Below are 22,900 nucleotides of genomic sequence, written 5' to 3'. Positions count from 1 at the left end.
CGGAGGTGCCATGATTTGGCCCATCACCACTGCTTTCCCAGGCACATTAACAGACAGTGAAGCAGCAGGACTTGACCAAGTAACCACAGGGGATACTAGCTCTGCAGTCCCAGCAGCTTAACCCAACACACCACAATGCCAGCTCCAGAAAGAACATTTAAAAAACAATAAGAAGAAATCGACAGAAACACAATTCCAGGAAACGGGCATTTCTCATTCTTAAATGACAAGTTTCACACTAAAGATTTCTGTTCAACCTTGACAAATTTAAAACTGCTCTAAAAACAAACATTACTAGTTTAAAAAATTAAGGAAATGTCATTAGAATAATATACCTTAGAAGGATTAACAATTATATGGCAAAATTTTTAATTTTTAATCATGCAAAGAAAAGATTCTGTGCATTCTCTGTACTACCTTCCTCCCCCCTCACTCTTCATGACTTTTTGTAGACATAAGATTAGTCCACTCTGTATCTGTGGCTTTTTTTTGCCACTAATCTTAACATTCGACAAGTAAAACTCAGAAAGACCACAGTTCTACAGGACGATAAACACAGGCTAGAAACAACAAGAGTATCCCAAAAGTCATCATTCCATTGCCACACATCAAAGAAAAGGTGATATTTATCTTTGAGACCAGGACAGATATTTACGGTTTCAAAACCAGCTTATTTCACGTAGCTTAATAGTTTCCAGTTACATCTTGTTCCAAAAGGTAAGAGTTCAGTGTTTTTCACAGCTGAGTAATATTGTATATTTTATCTGTACCACATTTTCTTTATCTAGTCATCCAGGGATGGACAGCTAGGTTAATTCTATATCTTAGTTATTGTGTTAGGCTGTAATAAACATGGGGGAACAAGTAACTCTCTTACATGTTGATTTCCCTTCATTTCAGTAAATTCACTAGAGTGGAAAAGGTTGAGATATATGATAGATCTATTTTCAGATCTATAAGCAATCTCTGAATTGTCTTTTTTAAAATTTTTATTGGAAAAGAAGATTTACAGAGAGAAGAGAGAAAGAGCCTCCATCTGCTTGTTAATTCCCCAAGTGGCCCCAATGGCTGGAGCTGAGCCAATCCAAAGCAAGGAGACAGGAGCTTTCATAGCCTCCCACACAGGTGCAGGGTCCCAAGGCTTTGGACTGTCCTCCAGGCAGGGAGCTGGTTGGGATGTGAAGCAGTACCCTTATGGGATAGTGGCTTTTGAAGTAGAATTAGTCAATCGAGCCATTGCACCAGGCCTCATATTGTATTCCATCCTCATTTAGCTCACATTTCCACCAACATTAACTAGGGTACATTTTGCCCCACTACCCACCAGCATTTACTGTTCTGTGATTTCAGGATGACAGTCATTCTAAGTGGGGTGAACCAAAACCTCATTGTGGTTTATATTTGCTTTTCCCTAGGAGATACACATTGAAAAGAAGGAAGACAAATTACTGCTATTTGCAAATGATATGATTCTACACATACAGAAATCAAGACTCCAGTAAGAGACTACTAAAATGCATGAGAGTTTGGTAAAGTTGTGGGATAGAAAACCAACATAAAAGTAAAGTCAGCAGCCACAGACACACCCACAGCATACACAATGCTGTGGCTAAGAAAGAACTTCTGACTGCCATTCACAACAACTACAAATAATCAAAAACCCTGGAATAAACTTCACAACACTTGGTTAAAGATTGATACAATGGGTCCCGTGCAGGAGGCTAGCAGCTAAAGTCCTCGCCTTATACATGCTGGGATCCCATATGGACGACAGTTCTAATACCAACAGCCCCGCTTACAATTTACCTCCCCCCTTGTGGCCTAGGAAAGCAGTCAAGGACAAGCCAAAGCCTTGGGACCCTGCACCCACATGGCAGCCCTGGAGGAGGCTCCTGGCTCCTGGCTTCAGATCAGCACAGCTCCGGTCACTGCAGGCACTTAGGGAATGAATCAGCAGAAGAAAGATCTTTCTGTCTCTCCTCCTCTGTATTTCTGACTTTCCAATAAAGTAAATCTTTAAACAATATATATTTATACAATGAAAATAACAAAATATTACAGAAACATAATACAACATTAAAAAAAAGAAAAATATTCCATGATTGTGGATTGGAAGAATACCATCAAAATGTCCATACTACAAAAACTAATTTACAAATCCAACGTGATCCCAACCAAAATACCAACAGTCTTCTTAGATATAGAAAAAAAAATGATGCTAAAAGTCATACGGAAACAAACAGACTCCAAAAACCTCAAGCAATCTTAACAACAAAAATATAGCTACAGGCATCAGCAATACCAGACTTCAAGACAAACCACAGGGCAATGACCATAGCAGCTTGGTATTGGAACAAAAATAGACATACAGACCAATGGAGCAGAAGAGAAACCCGAAATGATAACCAAGGCAACTACAACCAACTAATATTTGACAAACAAGCTGAAATCGATCCCTGAAAAAAGGATATTCATCAATAAAAGGGACCGGGAAAACGGGATCTAAATGTGCAGAGGGATGAAACAAGACTGCCCTCACACACCCTACACACTCAAACAGAGCAAGTCTAAGCCTATGTCCTGGGACCATCAAATCAGTACAGGAAAAAAGCAGGGAAACTGCAAGACATTGGCACAGGCAAAGATTACTTGGCATGCGAAACATCCATAGTAAGAATGAAAGTTATAAAGAAAAAATATGGATCTCACTTACAAAAATTGTTTTAAGATTTATTTGTTTTTCTTGGAAAGTCAGCTGTACAGAGAAGAGGAGAGACAGAGAGGATCTTCTGTCTGCTGAATCATCACCCAAGTGACCACAACAGCAAGAGCTGAGCCAATCCAAAGCCAGGAGCCTGGAGCTTCTTCTGGGTCTCCCACGCGGGTGCAGGGTCCCAAGGCTTTGGGCCGTCCTCACCTGCTTTCCCAGGCCACAAGCAGAGAGCTGGATGGGAAGTGGAGCTGCCGGGATTAGAACTGGTGCCCATATTGGATCCCGGCGCATGCAAGGTAAGGACTTTAGCTACCAGGCTATGGCGCTGAGCCCAGTTCTCACATATAAATTCTTAGTAGACAATCTTTTAGCAAATTTTAGTTGTGACTACTATTTACCATGTGCTGAGAAATCAAACCTATTTGACTCAATAAGAAACTGTTCATATTATACACAGTAGGTTACACAATGAGTCACATCTCAAGTACCCCAGAAGAGTTTACTAGATAAAACATTTACTTCAAATCAGCTAAGAGTAAATAATGTTTGAACAAAAGAAAACAATTCTCTTATTCATTATATTGAGTTAAACATACAACAGCTCAGAAAATTCAACACACTGCACAGTAGTAAGAATGACAAGCAAACACACCCCGTACTCTTTCCTCCTTTTCCTAATAACTGCGTATCCGTCCCAACAGAAGTGGCTTCCAGAACACTGAGTCTCAGGGTACTCACCTTAGCCTCTGCCGCAATCAGGTTTTCTCTTTCATAGTAATGCTGAAGTTGCAAATTATGTTTCTCCTCTTCCTCCCTCTTCTTTCTTTCTGCTTCTTTTCTTCTTTCTTCAGCCAAACGAATAAGCTCTTCATTTTTAAGCCTTTGCTTTAAAATAAAAATACATACTCCATATGCACATTCTACAATACCTTCAAATTTACTAAGTTATTTGTCTGAAATAGAGGTAAAATTGAAGATGTAGAGGTCTTTAACATAAAAGTACTTAAAAAATCAGACGTCTTTATCCTCACTCAACTACATTTTTTTTTCACTTAGAAAAAAAAGAAACTCACTTAGAAAAAAAAGAAAATGCATACGAATCTTGAATTACTCTTTCACCTTAATAATGAGTCCAATGAATGAATACCAATTTGATATTTTTCAATAGTACTTCCAGAGTATTCAGATATCCCAGGAATATCTTTCAAGTCAAAATAAAGACATCACTTTCAGATTAAGTCTAAATAAACTAAAGAAGGGAGGAAATGCACCTCTTCCTCTTTTTCCTTTTTCTTTTCCTGCTCCTCCTCGTACTCCTGCTGAATCCGCGCCCTCTGTTCCGCAAGCCGCTTTTCCTCTTTCTCTTCTGCAATTCTCAGTCTCTCGCGTTCTGCTTCTTCTCTTTGTTTCTTTTCTTCAATCTAAAAAATTAAACCAAATTATTATTTTAATGAGATTTAATTACTTAAACTCAGAGTAAGAGAGAGAGGGTGAAACAAAAAGAGCTCTTTCGACTGCTGGTTCACACCCCAAAAATGGTCACTATAAATCAGGGCTGGATTAGGCAGAAGGAAGCAGCCAGAACTCCATCGGGGTCTCCCACATGAATAACAGGAATCCAAACACATGGGCCAGCTTCTGATACTTCTCAGGCTCCTCTGCAGGCAGAAGGACCAGAAACAGAGCAGCCCCATCTCAAAGGGGTGATCTGACTTGGCACGCCAACACTGCAGGAGGCATTTTAACCTACCAAACCTCAATGCCAGCACCTATAAAGTCAGCATACTAATTGTACTTTCCCGGTAACCTAAAACATTTAACACAAGCATCCTCTTGTTGCAAATTCTAAAAAACAAGTTATTAAATTTTTTCAATTGCTCTATCAAGAAAGCTCCATAATATAAAGTTTAAAAAACTAGGAGCAATTAACAGCAAGATTTTACAATCTTTGGTGATGATAATAATGTGTCTTTTAAATGATTTTTATTACTACTAAATGAGGTAAATATTATAGTGCCCAAAATCAGAATATATAAATTTTATAAGTCACTGATATGGCAACTACCACCATTTGTAATTAAATAAATAACTCAGTAAATTATTTTAAAAATACACAAAAACTAGTAGCAATGCAATGGCTCAGTGGCAAATTCTCATCTTTCAAATGCTGGGATCCCATATGAGCACCAATTCATGTCCCAGCTGCCACACTTCCTATTTAGCTCCCTGCTTCTGGCCTGGAAAACCAGCAGAGGATGGCCCAAAGCCTTGGGACCCTGTACCCACATAGGAGACCTGGAAGAAACTCCTGGTTCCTGGCTTCGGATCAACTCAGGTCTGGCCGTTGTGACCATTTGGGGAGTGAACCTGCAGATAGAAAATCTTTGTTTCTCTTCCTCTCTGTATATCTGTCTTTCCAATAAAAATAAATTAATCTTTAAAAAACTACAAGTTACAGCAGGTTGGCACAGCAGTTAAAATGCCACAGGAAAACCCACATGCTATATCAGAGTATTTGTGCCAACTTCTGTACTTCCAATCTACCTTCCTGCTACTACACAATCCAGGATACAACATATGATGGCTCAACTACCTGGGTTCCTGCCACCTAGATGGGAGATCCAAATTGAGTCCCAGGCTTCTAGCTCTGGCATGACCCAGCCATGGCTATTTTGGACTTTTGGAGAGTGAAATAATGGATGAACATCTTTCAAGGGTCAAGGGCTTTAGCCATTAGGCTACCATACTGGACCCAAAAGTAAATTTTAAAATAACAGAGCTATGAGCTAAATTCCAGCTCCACTAAACACTTACTATGTGACTAGAGAGGTTATCTTAGCCTGGGAAAGGAGTGCAAGATGGCCCAAGTCCTTAGATCCCTGCACTCATGTGGGAGACCTGAATAAAGCTCCTTTTTCCTGGCTTCAGCCTGGCCCAGCCGTGACCTTTGCAGTCTTACAGGGAGTGAAAAAGCAAACTGAAGATCTCTTTCTCTCTCTCTGTAACTCTTTCAAATAAATAAAATTTTAAAGCATTGTATGTCATTTAGTTACATTACATTTTCTTAGAATTCTGTGCTATATTTTGTTTGCCTCCCCACCCGAAAAAGTTTTTAAGACTTTGTTAAAAAAGGGTTGAAAGTCAGCATTTGGAGATGTGCCATTAACAGATATACCAAGCAAGTTTAAAGGGAAACACAGTGTGAGAGATCATTAAGTCTGCTTGTTTCATAAACATTACACGGGTACTCAAGTAATTGTTGGGAAATCTGTGCTATTTTAAATGTTATTTGCCTAAAAACATAAATAGTACATTAACTACAAAATATGATCATCTTCATTTTCAAGCTGCAGTGATATCACATCATTGAGAAATACCACTGACTTTCTATTTACAATTACATAGAAATAAAATCTTTGCGGGCCCGGCGGCGTGGCCTAGCGGCTAAAAGTCCTCGCCTTGTACGCAACGGAATCCCATACGGGCGCTGGTTCTAATCCCGGCAGTTCCACTTCCCATCCAGCTCCCTGCTTGTGGCCTGGGAAAGCAGTCAAGGACGGCCCAAAGCTTTGGGACCCCGCACCCGCATGGGAGACCTGGAAGAGGTTCCAGGTTCCCGGCATCGGATTGGCACGCACCGGCCCGTTGCGGCTCACTTGGGGAGTGAATCATCGGATGGAAGATCTTCCTCTCTGTCTCTCCTCCTCTCTGTATATCCAGCTTTCCAATAATAATAAAATCTTTAAAAAAAAAAAAAAGAAATATAATCTTTGCAAGGTTAACTTATCATAAAAGTTTGAAACTATGAGCAAATAAGTATTTCACCTGAAAACGAAGAAAGTTCTTATATAATTCTTGCTGTTTAATCTGAAGTTCAGTAGGAGGCTCACCAAATATATTTCCCCGAGCAAAAGGAGAGGTCTGTGTTTGGGTAAGACCTTGAAAGAGACATTATACAAAAAAAAAAAAAAAAAAAAATCACCATTACTCAATGCTTAGATAATGTAAAAGAATGAATAGTATCCTAATACATCAAAACATTTAAAAACAATGCTCAATACAGAAACGGAAGTTGAACTCAGAAGACAAAGACTACAGAGGAGATGAAAATCAACAATAGTAAATAGTAAATAAGACAGTAAGACCTAGGACAAATAATACCTAAAAGACACAAATGAAATAGAAAAGCTAACAGCCTAAGTAGTTCTTATTGAAGCAAGGGCTTTAACATAAATTAATGAAGAGAGAAAAGTATATATTTAAGTTCCTTTGTATATAAATCTGCTATATTTAAGATCATTTCATTAGATAGTAAAATGTATTATGTATACATATATTTACAAATTTCTACAATGTTTTAAAAAACTGATGTCAAAATTCCTTTTACCCATAGCTTAGATAACACATACGGAAGTTATATCTCTAAAAACTAGTATGAGTCTTAATCATGTCAAAGTTTTCCCTTTTAAAAACTATGAAATTAATGGGATGTAAACAGGAACAACAAAAATCATGTTACTTTTACAGGGTACTATACAGTCTCAGAAAGGAAAAACTGTCTCATAAAAGCAACCTGAAATACAATTAAACCCTAGAAAAATCATCAAATGGAGGGAGAAAACAAGCAGCACTTAGATAGAGGCCTGTCAGAACGTCCCGCACTGTTTGTCAGTTACTGACTGCGCTGCTGCAGCAGCAGTATCATGCACACATGTCCTTCGCTTACACAGCTCTGTGAAGGCAGACTGCTTCACAGGTCAGCTGCCACCCAGGGCAGCCCTGCCTTTGTCTTCTCATTGACTTGTGCTTATTTAAACAGGTCAGCAGGAAGCTAAAACTGTACTTGACACTATAAATACTTCTTGTCTCTAGATAATTTTTATATTGAAACAAATTAAACACACATTGAAGTTTCTTTTAAATCTTATCCTGTGGCAAAAAGCTGATTAGCAAAACAAAAATTGAATGTTATCTTTCACCTCTGATAACCAACCATATTCTAAATAATTAGAATAATTAGAAAATAATACTAATAGAGACAGGCAAAATAAATCTTTTAGAAGTAGGTAAACTACAAAATAAACCCACAGGGAATATTTTTACCACACAAAGAAAACTGATAAAAATCCAGGCATACTAGCCAAAAACAAACTTAAGCTAAACTGGAACTGAACTTCATATATAGTAGCTCACTAAAAAAAACAAATAGAATAAAAACAATTAACAGGCCTTAAAATCATGCCTAATGAAGACAAAATATTATAATGAATGCTAAATATATGCTATAGTATTCAACTTTCAGACAGATTTAAGTTCTCTAAGACCTTTAAAATAGTAAGTGTCACATTGTGTGGTTTACATGTAGGGTATTTATGTGTGTACATTTACATAAAAACACATACACTTACATACACACATTTACACAAATATGTATTTAGCACAGCACAAATTAGGTAATTATGAATAGTTTCATAAGTTTATTTGGAGCTAATTATTACGGCAAAAACTGTCTAATTTAGAAAATTTTAGGGCCCGGCGGCATGGCCTAGCGGCTAAAAGTCCTCGCCCTGAACGCTTCGGGATCCCATATGGGCGCCGGTTCTAATCCCGGCAGCTCCACTTCCCATCCAGTTCCCTGCCTGTGGTCTGTGAAAGCAGTCGAGGACGGCCCAAAGCCTTGGGTTTCTGCACCCGTGTGGGAGACCCGGAAGAGGTTCCAGGTTCCTGGCTTCGGATCAGCACAGCACCGGCCGTTGCGGCTCACTTAGGGAGTGAATCATCGGATGGAAGATCTTCCTCTCTCTCTCCTCCTCTATGTATATCCGCCTTTCCAATAAAAAAAAAATAATAAAAATATAAAAGAAAATTTTAATACACACAGAGGGACATTTAGGCATTTCAAGTTTAAGTGATATCTTAAAATGGAGCTCCCTGACAAATCCCACCAGCATAAAAAAACCTGATGGTCTTACAAAGACCACAGACAACAAATTTGGCTGTGCACATTCAAACACCATGCAAGAAAATTTGATTTCCAGTATTTCTGCCTGATGAAACATTTCCAGATACCTCAACATATGACTAAAATAAAGTTCTAGGCTGAGTTGGAAACACAAACAGTACTGGAAATGGAAAAGAATGTGTAGAAAAAGAGTCTATAACATTGAGATCAAAACAGAAAACTAGAAGCAAAAGCACAGATAATCAGAGGCAGCAATAAGAATAAAAACAATCAAAGAAACCAAAATTCTCTTAGCAGCAATAACACAAGCAGTGTTGTCATGGCTCCCACTACACAGATCATGTCAAATTAAAAGATCAAAAATGTTTTAACTTAATCAAAGTCAAAGGTTCAGGCTTTGGTGTTCAAAAATGTCAAACCTGGATGCAATGTATAAAAATTCTAAGAAAGCATTTTTCCAATAACAAGATTCACAGAATAGAGTAGGCTGTCCACATAAAAACAGCAAGCAATTCACCCACTAATTTGTCCAAAGGACTACAGAGATTAGTGGAACCATAAAAGGATTAAAAAGAGCAGGGTTCATTACTCTAATCCATCTGTTTTGACAGTAAGAAGTTGCATGGACTATTTAAAAAAGAAGAAAATGAATACTAGGAGTATTTTAGAACACACTACTATGAATTTAATTTCTGGTGCACAGAAACTATGAAATATAAAAGCAAAAATTTGCAGTAAATGTTTCCTTGTATAGAATTAAAATGTAGTGCAAAGTGGTATGTACTTTAAAACTTTCCTTGATTTTTAAATATATAACATATTTTCAAATATATGTATACATACATACATATGTATTTGCACATATGTATATACACAAGTAACAGAAGAAGATGGAGATTTGTCCTAGCAAGTCATAGGAAAATGTATTGAATAATTTTCAACATAAGGATCTTTAATGATATGAGGTTATTTAATAGGAATTTAAAGACATCTGATTAAGAAAGCAGGATGCAACCAGTTACAATGGGGAGTAGATAATCACAACCATATCACTTCACTAATCCTTAGTTATGGGTAAGAAGCACATATGTGCTTAAAGAGTAGTTAGTTTTAAAAAAAGTCTCCTAACTAGCAAGATAACAAGGTTGGTCACAGCTACAATATAACCTGTCAGGTTACAAATCTGAGAATACCCAAACTCCGAAGGCACTGTTAACAGACACAAATAATGTGTTATTTCCTAACTCACAATAAACAAATTCAAAAAATCACAATAAGAACTGTCAGAGAAATGTTGCTGAGCGACTTTAGAAATGAAAAAAAAAAAAAAACACAACAAAAAAAACAAAATATGATTAAAAACCTGAGTTTTTATTTGCAGAATCTTCAAGGTTCTCAGCATTTGAAGTGGCTAAATTTTGGTCTAGAGATACAACAGCCCTTTTATCTTCGTAGGTTCTTGCATCTGGGTTATGGTAGGCATCTATATTTTGTCTGTGCATCCTATTCAAATCAGCTGAGAGGGAAAAACAAGCCATTTATTTCAATAAACATTTCTTTAATTATGTTTTTTTAAATAGGGAATCAGAATGAAAAGCAATAGGACACAGCTGGAAATGATTTATACACTGGTATCCTGAAAACAGAAACGGCATTATCAAAACATTTAGAACTTTTAAAACCCTGTAAAATAAACTAAAAATCAGTAGAGACATTAAGGACACATAAATCTTTGGTAACTCATAAAAACCATATAAACAATATATCTATGTTACTTCAGAACTTGAGATTTCTTTAATATGGAATAAACATGGCAACAACGTGAAACAAAGCATATCGAAATTTACTCAAATTTATTCATTCTCCTGATGAAAATACACAATCACATGGAGTGTTTCAAATACGTACACAAGTGCTCTGACAATCTTCCCTCAAAAAGTTGAGTTTTCTTCTCCCATCACTGTAGTCTAAAGGCAGTAGCTCATTTCTTATAACTTGGACAGGACTTTGGAGTCTACTTCACAAAAGACATGGTTTCCACCTAGTCTGAGCTACAGAATACCTACCTAACGCCAAAGAAAGCCAGCCACCATATCAGGAGGACACTGAAGGAGCCTTATGGTAAGGTCCATACAGCAAGGTCTCTCAAGACATATTGAAAAAGATTTTCTTTAAGATTTAATTATTTAGCCCTAGTAACTTTTTGCCCTAATTAACAATGTAAAGACTGTCAAAAATATAATAAAAAAAAGAATTGGACATTATACATTTAGTTTAGCAATTAATAAATCAATAACAAATATTTAGTAAACATCTATGTTTGAGGCATTTTGACATGATACAGAATGAAGAAGTATAAGCCTAAAGAAAAAAAAAAAATTTAATTATTTATTGAAAGGCAATATGGGGGAGGGGGAAAAGGTCAGCAGCAAGGGTGGAGGAAGGGAAGGAGGTAGGGACAGACAGATCTTCAAACTGTTGCTTCACTCACCAAATGGCAGCAATGGCTAAAGCTGGGCCAAGCCAAACCCAGAAGCCTTAAACCCCAATCAGGTCTCCCATGTGGGAGGCAGGAGCCCAACCACTTGGGCCATCTTTTAAGTGTTGCTTTCCCAAGCAGCTTAGTGTGGTGTAGAATCAGAAGCAGAGCAACTGGGACTCAAATGGGTCCCCATATGTAATTCCAGGTTTGCAGGCAGTGGCTAAACGCACTGCACCACAATGCTGGCCCCATAGATGTAACCTCAAGTACATATCAGGTTTTCAGAAGACTACAGTTCTGGCCAACACCTTAGACTGTGACCTCAGGAAAAGCCCTGAGGGTGGAGTAGCCACCAAGCAGAGCTAACCACAAATTACCCACAACACAGCCAAGCAGTGATTTATTATTTTAAAACACTAAGTTTGTAGGTAATTTATTAATGTACCAAAACTCTTGAGTACCCAAAATTTAGTCAATAACCTCCACAACAGAATTAAATGACTGAAGAAAAATTCCTTATCAAAATAAACACTCAACTATTAAATGCACACACACACAAAAACTGTGATAGTATAACTGCCAGAAATTTAAATTTATATATAAGAACAACTTCTTAGGAAACTTGGCATCTTGAAAAACTCACAATTAGAACGCTAATTAGAACGCCAGTTAGAACATGGAAATAAAAAACATGTGAATGTTACAAAACAGAAGGGATGTTCAGAATCGAGGAAGTTCACATCCTACTGCAACTTCCAGGAAAACTTGAATTCACAAAATGAATGGAAGCTACAAAGATGAAGCATGAGAAAACATAATCAAAATAATGTTAGAAAACCCTCCAATGAGGGCAAACAAAGAATATTTTGGAGAGAATAAAGATAGCAGAATAGGATAAGGACATGTTTAAACAGATGCAGAAATATTAGCCAGTGTATATTTCAGGAAACAGGAGAGTAAAGAACAAAAGCAGAGGGGTACCTGAAGACTCAGACACAGGAAAGCAGTGAAAACAATGATGTGGTGTTGCAGTGACTGATAACCCAGCAGCATTCAGTGAACCGCAATCTCAACTCCACTGGCAGCTGGAACTCCACCAGCAGCAAGGTGGGAAAAGACTTTCACTGGGAGCTCCAGAGGTGAACCCAGACAAAGAACTGCCCATCCTACTGGTCTGTTTGATTTTTCAAGGAGCAGAGATAGAGCAGCAGATCCCAGACTGGCGGTACAGGAATAGGGAGGATTCCATTGTCCAGTAGGCCTCTTAGAGCCGCATCAGGTGCCATTGTGTTTAAGGAGGCAAGGGCTATGGACAGGACTGCATATGCCCTGAGCTGAGAGTGAATTCATTTCTGACTTACTGAACTGCAAAAACATGGCATCCTACAGGTTCTACCCAAGACAGGTCCAGGTACCACTCAGAGCTGATGGCCAGCAGATCAAGAACTCTACTAGGGGCACATCAGGCACCATTTCATACAGTGCGGCAAGCAAGTTAAGAATGCAGAGGACAACAGTGAGCTGCGCATGCGCTGAGATCTACGAGAACTGAGCTCAGTGCACTGCACTGGTCCCACAGGAAAATAATAACAATGACATCATATGGGTCAAAATAGGTCTGTGTGGCCCTCAGACCTAACTGCCAACAGGTTCTGGCAAGTTCACTAGCAGCAACAACCTAGCTATCTAGCACTCCTGCTGTCTCCCTAACCCTAGGACCTGCTCCAGCCGGAAGTGGGAAAAAGTATGTACAGACAACGCTGTAGCCTCAGCCTGGTATCACAGGAGCTGGAGACTGGTAAGACAGGTACTGGGGCTACAGAAACCTTGGTGGAAATCTAACAGAAGAACCCAGACCTGGAACTCGCTGGAGGGAGTGGCACAACTAACTGCAAACAAAGAGCCATGTGCCAACTGCAATAACTAAAATCATACTGTAGACCTCTGGGTGACACAGCTTGGAAAACTGCCCCAAGCAGAAGAATCTGATAACCAGAAGTACAATGACCAAGAGCAAAAGAAGAGACAGAGGCACAATTAATATTCCTGAAGACACCCCTGCAAAGGAGCAAAACCCTTTGCCAACCTCAGAGTTCACTGAGGAAGACATTGAGAAAATGGGCGATACAGAATTCAAAACAGTTTTTATAAAGCTTCTTATCAACAACGAGAAGCATGTAACACAGAAGTTCAAGCAATTCAAGGAATAGGTCGCACTGGAAAGGAATCAAATGAAAGCCGACATATCAGAAATGAAAAACACAGTGGAGCACATTAAAAGTACAGTGGAGAGTCTCGAAAATAGAATGAAGGAGGCAGAAGAAAGAATCTCAGAATTGGAAGATATTTCCTGTCACCAGGGGGAAACAAACAGAAAGCTGGAAGCAGAGCTGGATCAGGCCAAAAACAGTATTCAAGAATTGAAAGACACTATTAAGAGGCCAAACACAAGAGTTATGCGAGTCTCAGAAGGTGTAAAAAGAGAAGCTGGGTTTACAAATATATTTAATGAAATAAGTAAGGGAAATTTTCCCTAATGTAGAGAAAGAATTGGGAAACAAGATCCAGGAGGGGCACAGAACTCCCAACAGGCCTGATCAAAAGCAATCTTCACCAAGACACATGATCATCAAGCTCTCTTCAATCAAACATAAGGAAAAGAGCCTTAAATACACATGTGAAAAATATCAAGTGACATACAAAGGAGTGCCAATTAAACTCACAGGAGATCTCTCACAGGAAACTCTACAGGTAAGAAGAGAATGGAGTGACATATTTCAGATTTTATTGTCGGCCTAGGATAACATATCCAGCAAAGCTTTCTTTTGTCTTTGAAAATGAAACAGAATTCTTCCACAGTAAAGAAAAGTTCAAAGAATTTGCCTCTTCCAAACCTGCCCTACAAATGATACTTAAGATGTTCTCTTGACAGCAAAAACAATAGCACCTACCAAAAACAAAGGCAAATGTGAAGAACATCCCAGTAAAATAACAGACGACCAAAACCATGAAAACCCATTGCTAAAGTGACAGAACCATATTACCACCCATTCATATCAAACCTGAATGTAAATAAATTAAACACATCAGTCAAATGTCACAGATTAGTAGGCTGGATTAAAAACCAAAACCCATCTATTTGTTGCCTATAGGAGACATTTCACCCACAAAGATCAATGGAAACTATATATCATGGATTGTGATTTTTTTTGTTAATTTCATCTCTTCAAAACACTTTCCTCTCATTAAATTCAAGACTCACAAATCATCCAGTAGCATCATTTTCTTCAAGAAGGTTCTTGATTTTCATTTCTTCAGTGACACATTAGTCATTCAGTAGCATGTTATTTATCTTCATGATGCTGTTAATTTCTTTTTTTGGCTTCCTGTTGTTGATTTTGTTTTATGGCTTTTCATTTAAGGGGATATATAGTAACTGTGTAACAGAGACTGTCTTTTCCAGATGTGAGGATACAATGCAGTATGCATCTCTACTTCCAGACAAAGATGGACTCCCAATGAAACTGTTTACTATATCTTGACAACAGAATATTGGACTCTCTGCCATTGTCCCTGCCGGCAATGATGACTGTGTATGACTGTGTATGAAGAGCTAATTATAGTAATGATATGGGGAGGGGATAAGTGAAATCCCAGGGCCTATGGAACTGTATCAGAGACTGAGAACAATAAAAAGTAACATTTTAAATAATAATAATCCTAAAACAATTTTTAAAAATCTTTAAGTGAGAGGATTAATATGGTGACATAGCAAGATAATCGATCATCTGCCTGTGGCACTGGCATCCCATATGGGCATCAGCATCCAATATGGGTGCCAGTTTTTATCCCAGCTGCTCTACTTCTAACCTAATTCCGTGCTTATGGCCTAGGAAAAAACTGCTGAGGAATACCCACATCCTTGAGTCCTTGCATCCACATGGGAGACCTGGAAGAAGCTCCTGGCTTCTGATCAGATCAGACCCAGCCACTGTCACCATTTGGCGATTGAACCAGCAGATGGAAGATCTCTCTGTTTCTCTTCCTCCCTCTCTGTGAAATTTTGACTTTCAAAAAAAAAAACTAAATAAATCTTTATAAAAAAAAAGTTTAACTGAGATATCACTACACATAATAGAGTGGGTAAAATGGGAAAGAAGCATTGTTTTTTTCTTAAAGAGCAAAGGTAAAGATGATGCTTCCATTTCTTCAATTTCTTTATAATTAAAGATCAAAAGAAAACAACAGCAATCTGGAAAGCGAGCAAAATTAAAGGTCATCAAAATCTAAGCCAAAATTGTGGCAAAGTGGATGAAAGCACTGCCTACAATGCCAACATTTCACATAGGCACTGGTTTGTGTCCCAGCTGCTCGGCGTCCCATCCAGCTTCCTTGGTAATGCAGATGGACAGCAATGGATGATGGCCCAGTTGTGTGGGCACCTGTATCAGAGACCCAAAAGAAGCTCCTGTGTTTGGCCTGGCCCAATCTTGGTTGTGAAAGCCATTTGATGAGCTGGAATATCCATTTCTCTCTCCCTCTCCTTCTCTCTGGAACTTTGCCTTTCAAATAAATACATAAAAATAAGCTAAAAAAGTAAAGTTAACTAAGAAAAAGTACAAAAAATAAAAAGTCTTGGTTATCACACTGCTCTTTACACATTACAAATAAAGTATGTTACTTCCTTCACTAAAACATAACAACCACACAGAAAACAAACTGATATTGTTTAAGTAATGAGTTAGTTTGATTTGAAAGTACCATTAAAAAATTATTTCATACTTGACAGCATACCTGGTATATTAAATAAGCAAATTAAATACTGCTACTAAAACTGGAAATTGTAGAAAAGTTTCTTCCACTGCTGCTGAGTTAAGCAATTCTGAAACAGTGACTCACACTTCTCCCACTCAACTTTATGTACACAAAACACTGCAAAGCGAATTAGGTGAACTGGAAATGATCTTAAAGGCGGCCTGGAAAATTCCAGAAAAAAGCTACCAATGTTTCCCAACGCTTCAGTCATTTAAGCACTCTTTCATAGTAACCAGTATATTTCTAATAATTTAAAATGTACATTTAGGACAGACTGAGTACTTGTCAAACTTATGTGCTCCTCCAAGGCATAAAGAAATTTCTTAACCTTGAAAACATTAGCTAGAATGCTACAAGTGGATCTGAACAATGGAATGAAGGCAATGGTGACATTCCATAACTCTAGGCCAGTTCCCAACCAGAGTCTCAACCTGCTCTCAACACCTACATTCTGTCTGCCCAGCTCTAAGTGAAGGACTTCACAATGGACTAACCTCCTGGAGAACAACTGCCCACCAACATAAGAGAGAAGTAGACTTGCACTGCCTTCAGTCTTGAGAACTTGATGTTCTTTATGAGAGCACTTTAAATAAATGCATGTATTCATACATCTGCAATGGGTGATATCTTTAAAAGGAAATGGGCAGCGGGGAGTATTTCACCTAGCAGTTAAAGACTTCCCTTGTATACTGAGATACTGCAACTACAACCTAGGAAACAAGTAATGGCTCAAGTACTTGGGTCTTCGGCATCCACATGGGTGTACTGAATTTACAACTTCTGGGCATTTGGAGTGAACCAGCAGATGGAAGATTTCTGTCTCTGTCACTCTCACTGTGTGTGTGTGTGTGTGTGTGTGTGTGTGTGTGTGTCTATTGCAAAGCAATTTTCTATAACATTATGTAAGAAATGTTCATCAGTGTATCATTTATATATCTTTAAAAATGTATATTTACCATGGAAGTAAAGGTATAATATGCATTCTAGTAATCCAATTGCAAAATTGAAATTTCATCATTGATCCATCCCTGTAACAAGCTGCATCCCCTAAAGAGCAACATGAAATCTACATTTTCACCATTTTGATATGTACATTTTTATTATCCTTTATTTCTCATTTTTAATGGATGTTCAAAATCCATTTTTTTCATTTTACTTTTTGTTTAGGTAAAAGTTAATCAAAGGCTATAACAAAACAGGTATTACTCAACTTAGGATGAGGTTAAATTCTAATAAACCCATCAAAGGTTGAAAAGGCATTTAATGCATCTAATCTTCTGAACACTAGAACTTAACACGTGAAACACGTCACAGAGTATTTGTTGTTTGCCCTCATGATCATGACTGGCTGGAAGCCCATCACTCATTCATTGTCGCTGTTCAGCATCAAGAGACAGTGCAGTACTACATACTGTCCACTCAGGAAAAGATCAAAATTCAAAATTTAAAGTTTGGTTTCTACTACACACATAATGCTTCCACAATATCATAAACTCAAGTAAAACCAATATGAATTTGGAGACTAATGGATATACAAGAAGTCACACAAAACCCCTTTTCAAACCATGTGATTAGATCAATTTTTATGAATGCATAATGGGAAGATCAATAAAAATACTTTCACAACTCACTAAAATGTATCTGCGATCAAACCTATTTTATTCTGTAAAGGAGTTCTTGCATTAAGTTCCTTTTCTACAATGTGCAATGTAAGATGCCTTACAAGTTTATGAAAAAAAAACTATTTAAATGTAATATGAATTTTATTATTTTTATTAGATTAAGAAACTGTTCTGAAAAAAAAAAAAAAAAAGAAAAGAAACTATTCTGCGTACTGAGGTGAACACCAAATAACATAAGCTTTTCTCTACAGGTCCATCATCCTCATGCGATGATAGAAAACTTTACACAACATGAGTAATACTGTGAAGAAGAAAGGCTTTTAACCTCTTAATAGGTAATCAAAGTACTTCTTTTTCATTAATTTAAATAAAGGGAGCACTTGCTTTACAGTTTATGACTTCCACATCTTTCAAACTCTACTCTCAATTTCAGACAATTAAATGACAAAGTTTATATATAAAACAGTAAGTCAATGGAAATAACATACTTATCAGATTTCCTTTTGCATCCCTGAGAGGAGCACCACCTCCACCTTTTCCCCAGGGGTTGTAACTTCTCATTTCTGCTTCTAATTTAGCTTCATATTCTTCTTTCTCCTCACGTTCTTTCTTCCTTCTTTCTTCCCTTTCTCGAATCTTAGCAACATAAGATACAATTAATTACTACAACAGGTTAGTACTATCACATGTAATTTTATCTTTCCCATTAAAAACACAAAACCAGATATATTTTATTCAATACATTTCATTATAAAGTTGAAAATTCCTTTTTTTAATAATTTTTATTTTGAATTCTGAATTATGTGGTACATTTTTGTATAGGCTGGATTCCCCCGCAAACTCCCACCCCACGACATTTTCCCCATTTTACTACAATAGTGTAGTCCTTCATAAGGAATCATAATTCTATTAGTCTCTTATTTAAGCGTACCCTGACATTGTTGGTACAGACTATCAGGCATTCCAGCATCCCATTTTCCAAACATGTCCAACAGTTTCAATGGGAATCTATCTTTAGTATGAAAGTAGGGATGCATGTTTCATTATTCCCCCACATCTGTATATGACAGACCCCAGCACTCCATCACTATACATTTCCATAACTAAGAAGCCATGAAACCAGGTCAACAACTAGTATGAGTTAGAACAGCCACAACAACAACTACATCAACAACAAATTACAGCACCATGAAAAAACGCGCCTCTGAGTAACCAACACATGAATGACAAAAAGGAAACACGAAAGTGTCTTGGGAAAAACGATGCCACCATGTGGTCCATGAGCCAGTGATGAATTCGACAAGAAAAAAGGGATTATTTGGAATGAACAAAACTGAAATAAAAAACGTCAAAACACAAGGGATACAGCCAAAAAAGCAAACAACCAAAAAACAGTATGGATCAGATTATTGAAGTTATACTTCCCATGTTGGTTTCCTTATATAAGAGAGAACATATGGTATTTGTTCTTTAGTGATTGACTCATTTCACTGAGCATAATGGTCTCTAGTTGGGACTACCTGGTTGTAAATGGTATAATTTCATTCTTCCTAACACAGGTAAAACCCAACCAAAAAATACTTAGGTGACTGGAATAAGTAGCTACTGTCCCCTAAATCAAGCCCCCAGAGGCCTTTCCAAGGGAACATGAAGATTTCCGTACTTTGCTTTTACATCAATCTTTTCATGAGAACTGCCTAGTTATCACCTACCTCCTGGGGAAACTTGATCCTCCAAATTGAGGGAGAAACTGAAGATTCCAAGTTCTTTTAACAATAGTAGCCTACTTTATATACAGTTTGATGACTGCACATAAAACAAATACATTTTGGGGCCAGCGCTGTTTATTAGCCGGCTAAGCCTTTGCCTGTGGTGCTTAGCTGCTCCATTTCCCACCCAGCTCCCTGCAACTGTGCCTGGGAAAGCACTGGACAATGGCTAAGTGCTTGGGCCCCTGCACCCGCATGGGAAACTGCTAAGAAGCTGCTGGCTTCTGGCTTCTGGCTGGATCAGCTCTGGGAACTGAGGTTATTTGGGTAGTGAAACAGTGGATGGAAAAGCCTCTATCTAGCTCTGCCTTTCAAAGAATAACATTTGGGAAAAAAATAGAAATAAATTCTTACCATTATTAACATAAGTGCACAGTCATTATTTACAGACATACAAAAAGACAGTGAACAAGTATGTACAGTTGGGAAAATCACTTAAAATCATAACCATATGCAATGATGTATTTAGGCAATGTTTCACTGCACCATGGCCAAAAGAATCAATATATACAGAAATACTTTCACAACAGGAAACTGTTTTCATCAGTGGATTTATATGTTCATCCAAAAAACAGATTCTGAATTTAAAAGTCAGTCTTTCATTTATAGAATCGTAACATTTAAGAAAGTTGGTAATTCCATATTTTGGGGGGGGGGGGGAAGTATCTTTCAGAAAGTTACCATGCAGAAACTGAATGAAAACATAAAAAAAAATTCCAATAGAAACTTTATAGAAAAGTACTTCAGTTAATTTACAGCTACACCAAAAATCAAGCCCTCTAAAACACAAAGGAAACCCTGCAAAATGCATGCATTTGATGCCGATACTCTAGGTAAACAGCCTTCAAACATACACTACAAACTACCATGCTCATCTAACATGTTATACTTCTTTTATTTCCCATCTTGGTTCACAGTATCACTATTCTCCTTGATTAAAATATTCAGAATCATCTTCAAGTTCTCTGTTCTTTAATTCTTCCTATGAGGATTCTTGTTAATGAAACCTCAGAACTACCTCGTGGATGTCCTTCACAGGATCCCATCCAGGTTAGAGCCTCACTGCCTCCTGGCTCAACTACCTCCAGAGTTTACTGTAAGATTTATCTGACACAGTGCTTTGCCAGTAGTATGTATCATAACCAATTATCTTAATAATAGGGAAATTTGTTAGTATCAACCAATGTTTTTACTCTAATTGGCATAAAACCTCTTTCCTTCAGCTGTTTTGTGACAGCATGAAATTGAAAGTGCCTCATCAAAAGATAGAAAGCAGAAAAGGTTGGACAACTCTCCTGGTCAAGCTTTGCAGCAGCAGTCTAGGTCTGTGGACACTGAGGTGAACCCGGTCAGCCAACAGACCTTGGAGATTCTCAACTCTGGAGCAACGAAGTCAGCAATGTCTCAGAACTATCAAAACTACTCTAGTAACATCCTGGGAACCGTCCCCACATCAGGGTCCCTGAGCAGTCACCAAATGACCATCCCTTCTCCCTGGATGCTGATGTAGTTTGACAGCAACGAGCAGCTGACTCTCATCCATCACTGCAGACGCAAAAGAAGCCATACAGGCACCTGGTACATAGCCTTGCTATTCTACTTGTCATCTAGACCTGCTTGTTGCCTGGGAAAGCAACAGAGGATACCCCAAGTCCACCCACATGGGAGACCAAGGGGAGACTCCTGGCTCCAGAGCAGCTCAGCTCTGGCCACTGCAACCTTTTGGGGAGTGAATCGGCAAACGGAGGATCTTGCTCTCTGTCTCTTTCTCTCTGTAATGCTCTCTTTCCAAGACAACAAATAAATCTTTTAAAAAAGGAAGAAGGGGGAATAGAAAGAAAAAGAGGGAGAGAGGAAGATACAGGAAAAGAAAAAGGAAGGGAAGGGGAAAAAGAAATGGAAAGGAAGGGAAGGGGAAAGGAAAAGGAAAGGAAAGGAGGAAGAAAACTGAAACCTTTCTGCAGCCACCTTCCTCCATGCCTGGACCCTCCCCACCTAATCAGAGATCCATATGGGAATACCTTCCTCAACTATGCAAACAAAATTATAAATAAAACAAAACCTCAAAGATAACAAGATACCCAAAAATAAGGAAAAAAATTATAAGGGTTCATTGCACTAACACATAATATGTTTCAACATCAAACAAATCAGTGAACAGATGGATTACCTGCTGCTGCAAGGCTTCTTGGTAGGACTGAAGTGATTGTTTGGAAGGTCTTGGCTTATCTTCAAAAAACAATCCTGAGTTAACTGCTTGATCACTTGTAACTTTCACTTCTTTCTGCCTAATCATATTCCTGTATCAAATACACAATTAAGGATTTGAATCCATCTATTATTAAAAAATTAAAGTGTAAAAAGAAAACACAACATTCATTTAAAATAGCGTCACATAAAAAACACATTTAAAAATAGAGGATATTACGCTATAGATCAAAGAGGAGTGTTTAAGTGACCTCTTCTTAAACTTCTCCTCCTGTCTTTACTTGTACAATCCGTGGAACTACCAGGATCACTGGATCTATTTCTTGTTCTACATTCTAGTTACAAAGAAGTGAAAACACTATCTCGTCCATGAAGTCACGCATGTAGGGCTTAATTACTTCTGTGAATATAACAAGCACACAAAAGTTTGCTACTACACAAGTAACGCTGTAATCAATCATGACTTCATAAAATTACTCTCTAACCATCTCTGAAAAACGTAATTCCAGTGAAGTTGGATTCCTTCAAATAAAATAAAAACTTCTGAAAAAACATCAAAAACTTAACAAAATTTTAAACATATTATGGTTATAGAACCCATTACAATAGAGTGCTATTTCTTAAACTTTGCATGTTTAAGTGGCAAAATGTATCTGCTTTAAGAATACATTTTTAGGGTCCGGCGGCGTGGCCTAGTGGCTAAAGTCCTCGCCTTGAATGCGCCGGGAGCCCATATGGGCGCCGGTTCTAATCCCGGCAGCTCCACTTCCCATCCAGCTCCCTGCTTGTGGCCTGGGAAAGCAGTCGAGGACGGCACAAAGCTTTGGGACCCTGCACCTGCGCGTGGGAGACCTGGAAGAGGTTCCAGGTTCCCAGCTTCGGATCAGCGCGCACCGGCCCGTTGCGGCTCACTTGGGGAGTGAAACATCAGATGGAAGATCTTCCTCTCTGTCTCTCCTCCTCTCTGTATATCCGGCTTTCCAACAATAACAAATCTTTAAAAAAAAAAAAAAAAAAAGAATACATTTTTAGAATATAGGATAAACTCAAACATTAATTTTACAATGAAATCATAACTATGAAAAGTGTTTTCTTACATCATTAAACAATGAGTGTTGTGCATCTAACTTTTTATAATCTTCTATTAGCTGAACAAATGTTTTTGTACACCGTCATACTGAATTATGAATAGGTAAAGGGGAAGATAAAGAAAACCAGAGTCAATGGTTCTCTACCCACAATTCACTTTTTCAGAGCAAAGGAACTCTTAATGTGCAAATGAATACAGAAGACTGAAGGCTTTACCTAGTAAACTCAATCTCTCAAAAT

General features: G+C 38.0%; 1 protein-coding gene across 3 annotated transcripts in view; it reads right to left on the bottom strand.

The window, feature by feature from the left end:
• CSPP1 (centrosome and spindle pole associated protein 1) overlaps nucleotides 1–22,900 on the bottom strand; it is a 105,640-nt gene that overhangs the window by 21,307 nt on the left and 61,433 nt on the right. Inside the window, exons 16-21 of one of the 3 annotated variants that reach the window (XM_058668710.1) lie at nucleotides 21,534–21,663; nucleotides 18,083–18,230; nucleotides 10,039–10,191; nucleotides 6,539–6,651; nucleotides 3,985–4,134; nucleotides 3,452–3,598 (exon numbers count right to left, since the gene is read on the bottom strand). In XM_058668710.1, the coding sequence (XP_058524693.1) occupies nucleotides 3,452–3,598; nucleotides 3,985–4,134; nucleotides 6,539–6,651; nucleotides 10,039–10,191; nucleotides 18,083–18,230; nucleotides 21,534–21,663 (841 nt within the window). Of the gene's footprint in view, nucleotides 1–3,451; nucleotides 3,599–3,984; nucleotides 4,135–6,538; nucleotides 6,652–10,036; nucleotides 10,192–18,080; nucleotides 18,231–21,533; nucleotides 21,664–22,900 lie in introns of all 3 variants that reach the window. The other 2 variants (XM_058668708.1, XM_058668709.1) reach the window with 2 other exon arrangements.

The sequence above is a fragment of the Ochotona princeps genome, chromosome 9 (assembly GCF_030435755.1).
Source record: "Ochotona princeps isolate mOchPri1 chromosome 9, mOchPri1.hap1, whole genome shotgun sequence".
In the NCBI taxonomy this organism is placed as follows: Eukaryota; Metazoa; Chordata; class Mammalia; order Lagomorpha; family Ochotonidae; genus Ochotona; species Ochotona princeps.
The sequence above is the reverse complement of the archived record's forward strand: the minus strand, read 5'-3'. Positions and strand labels throughout refer to the sequence as shown.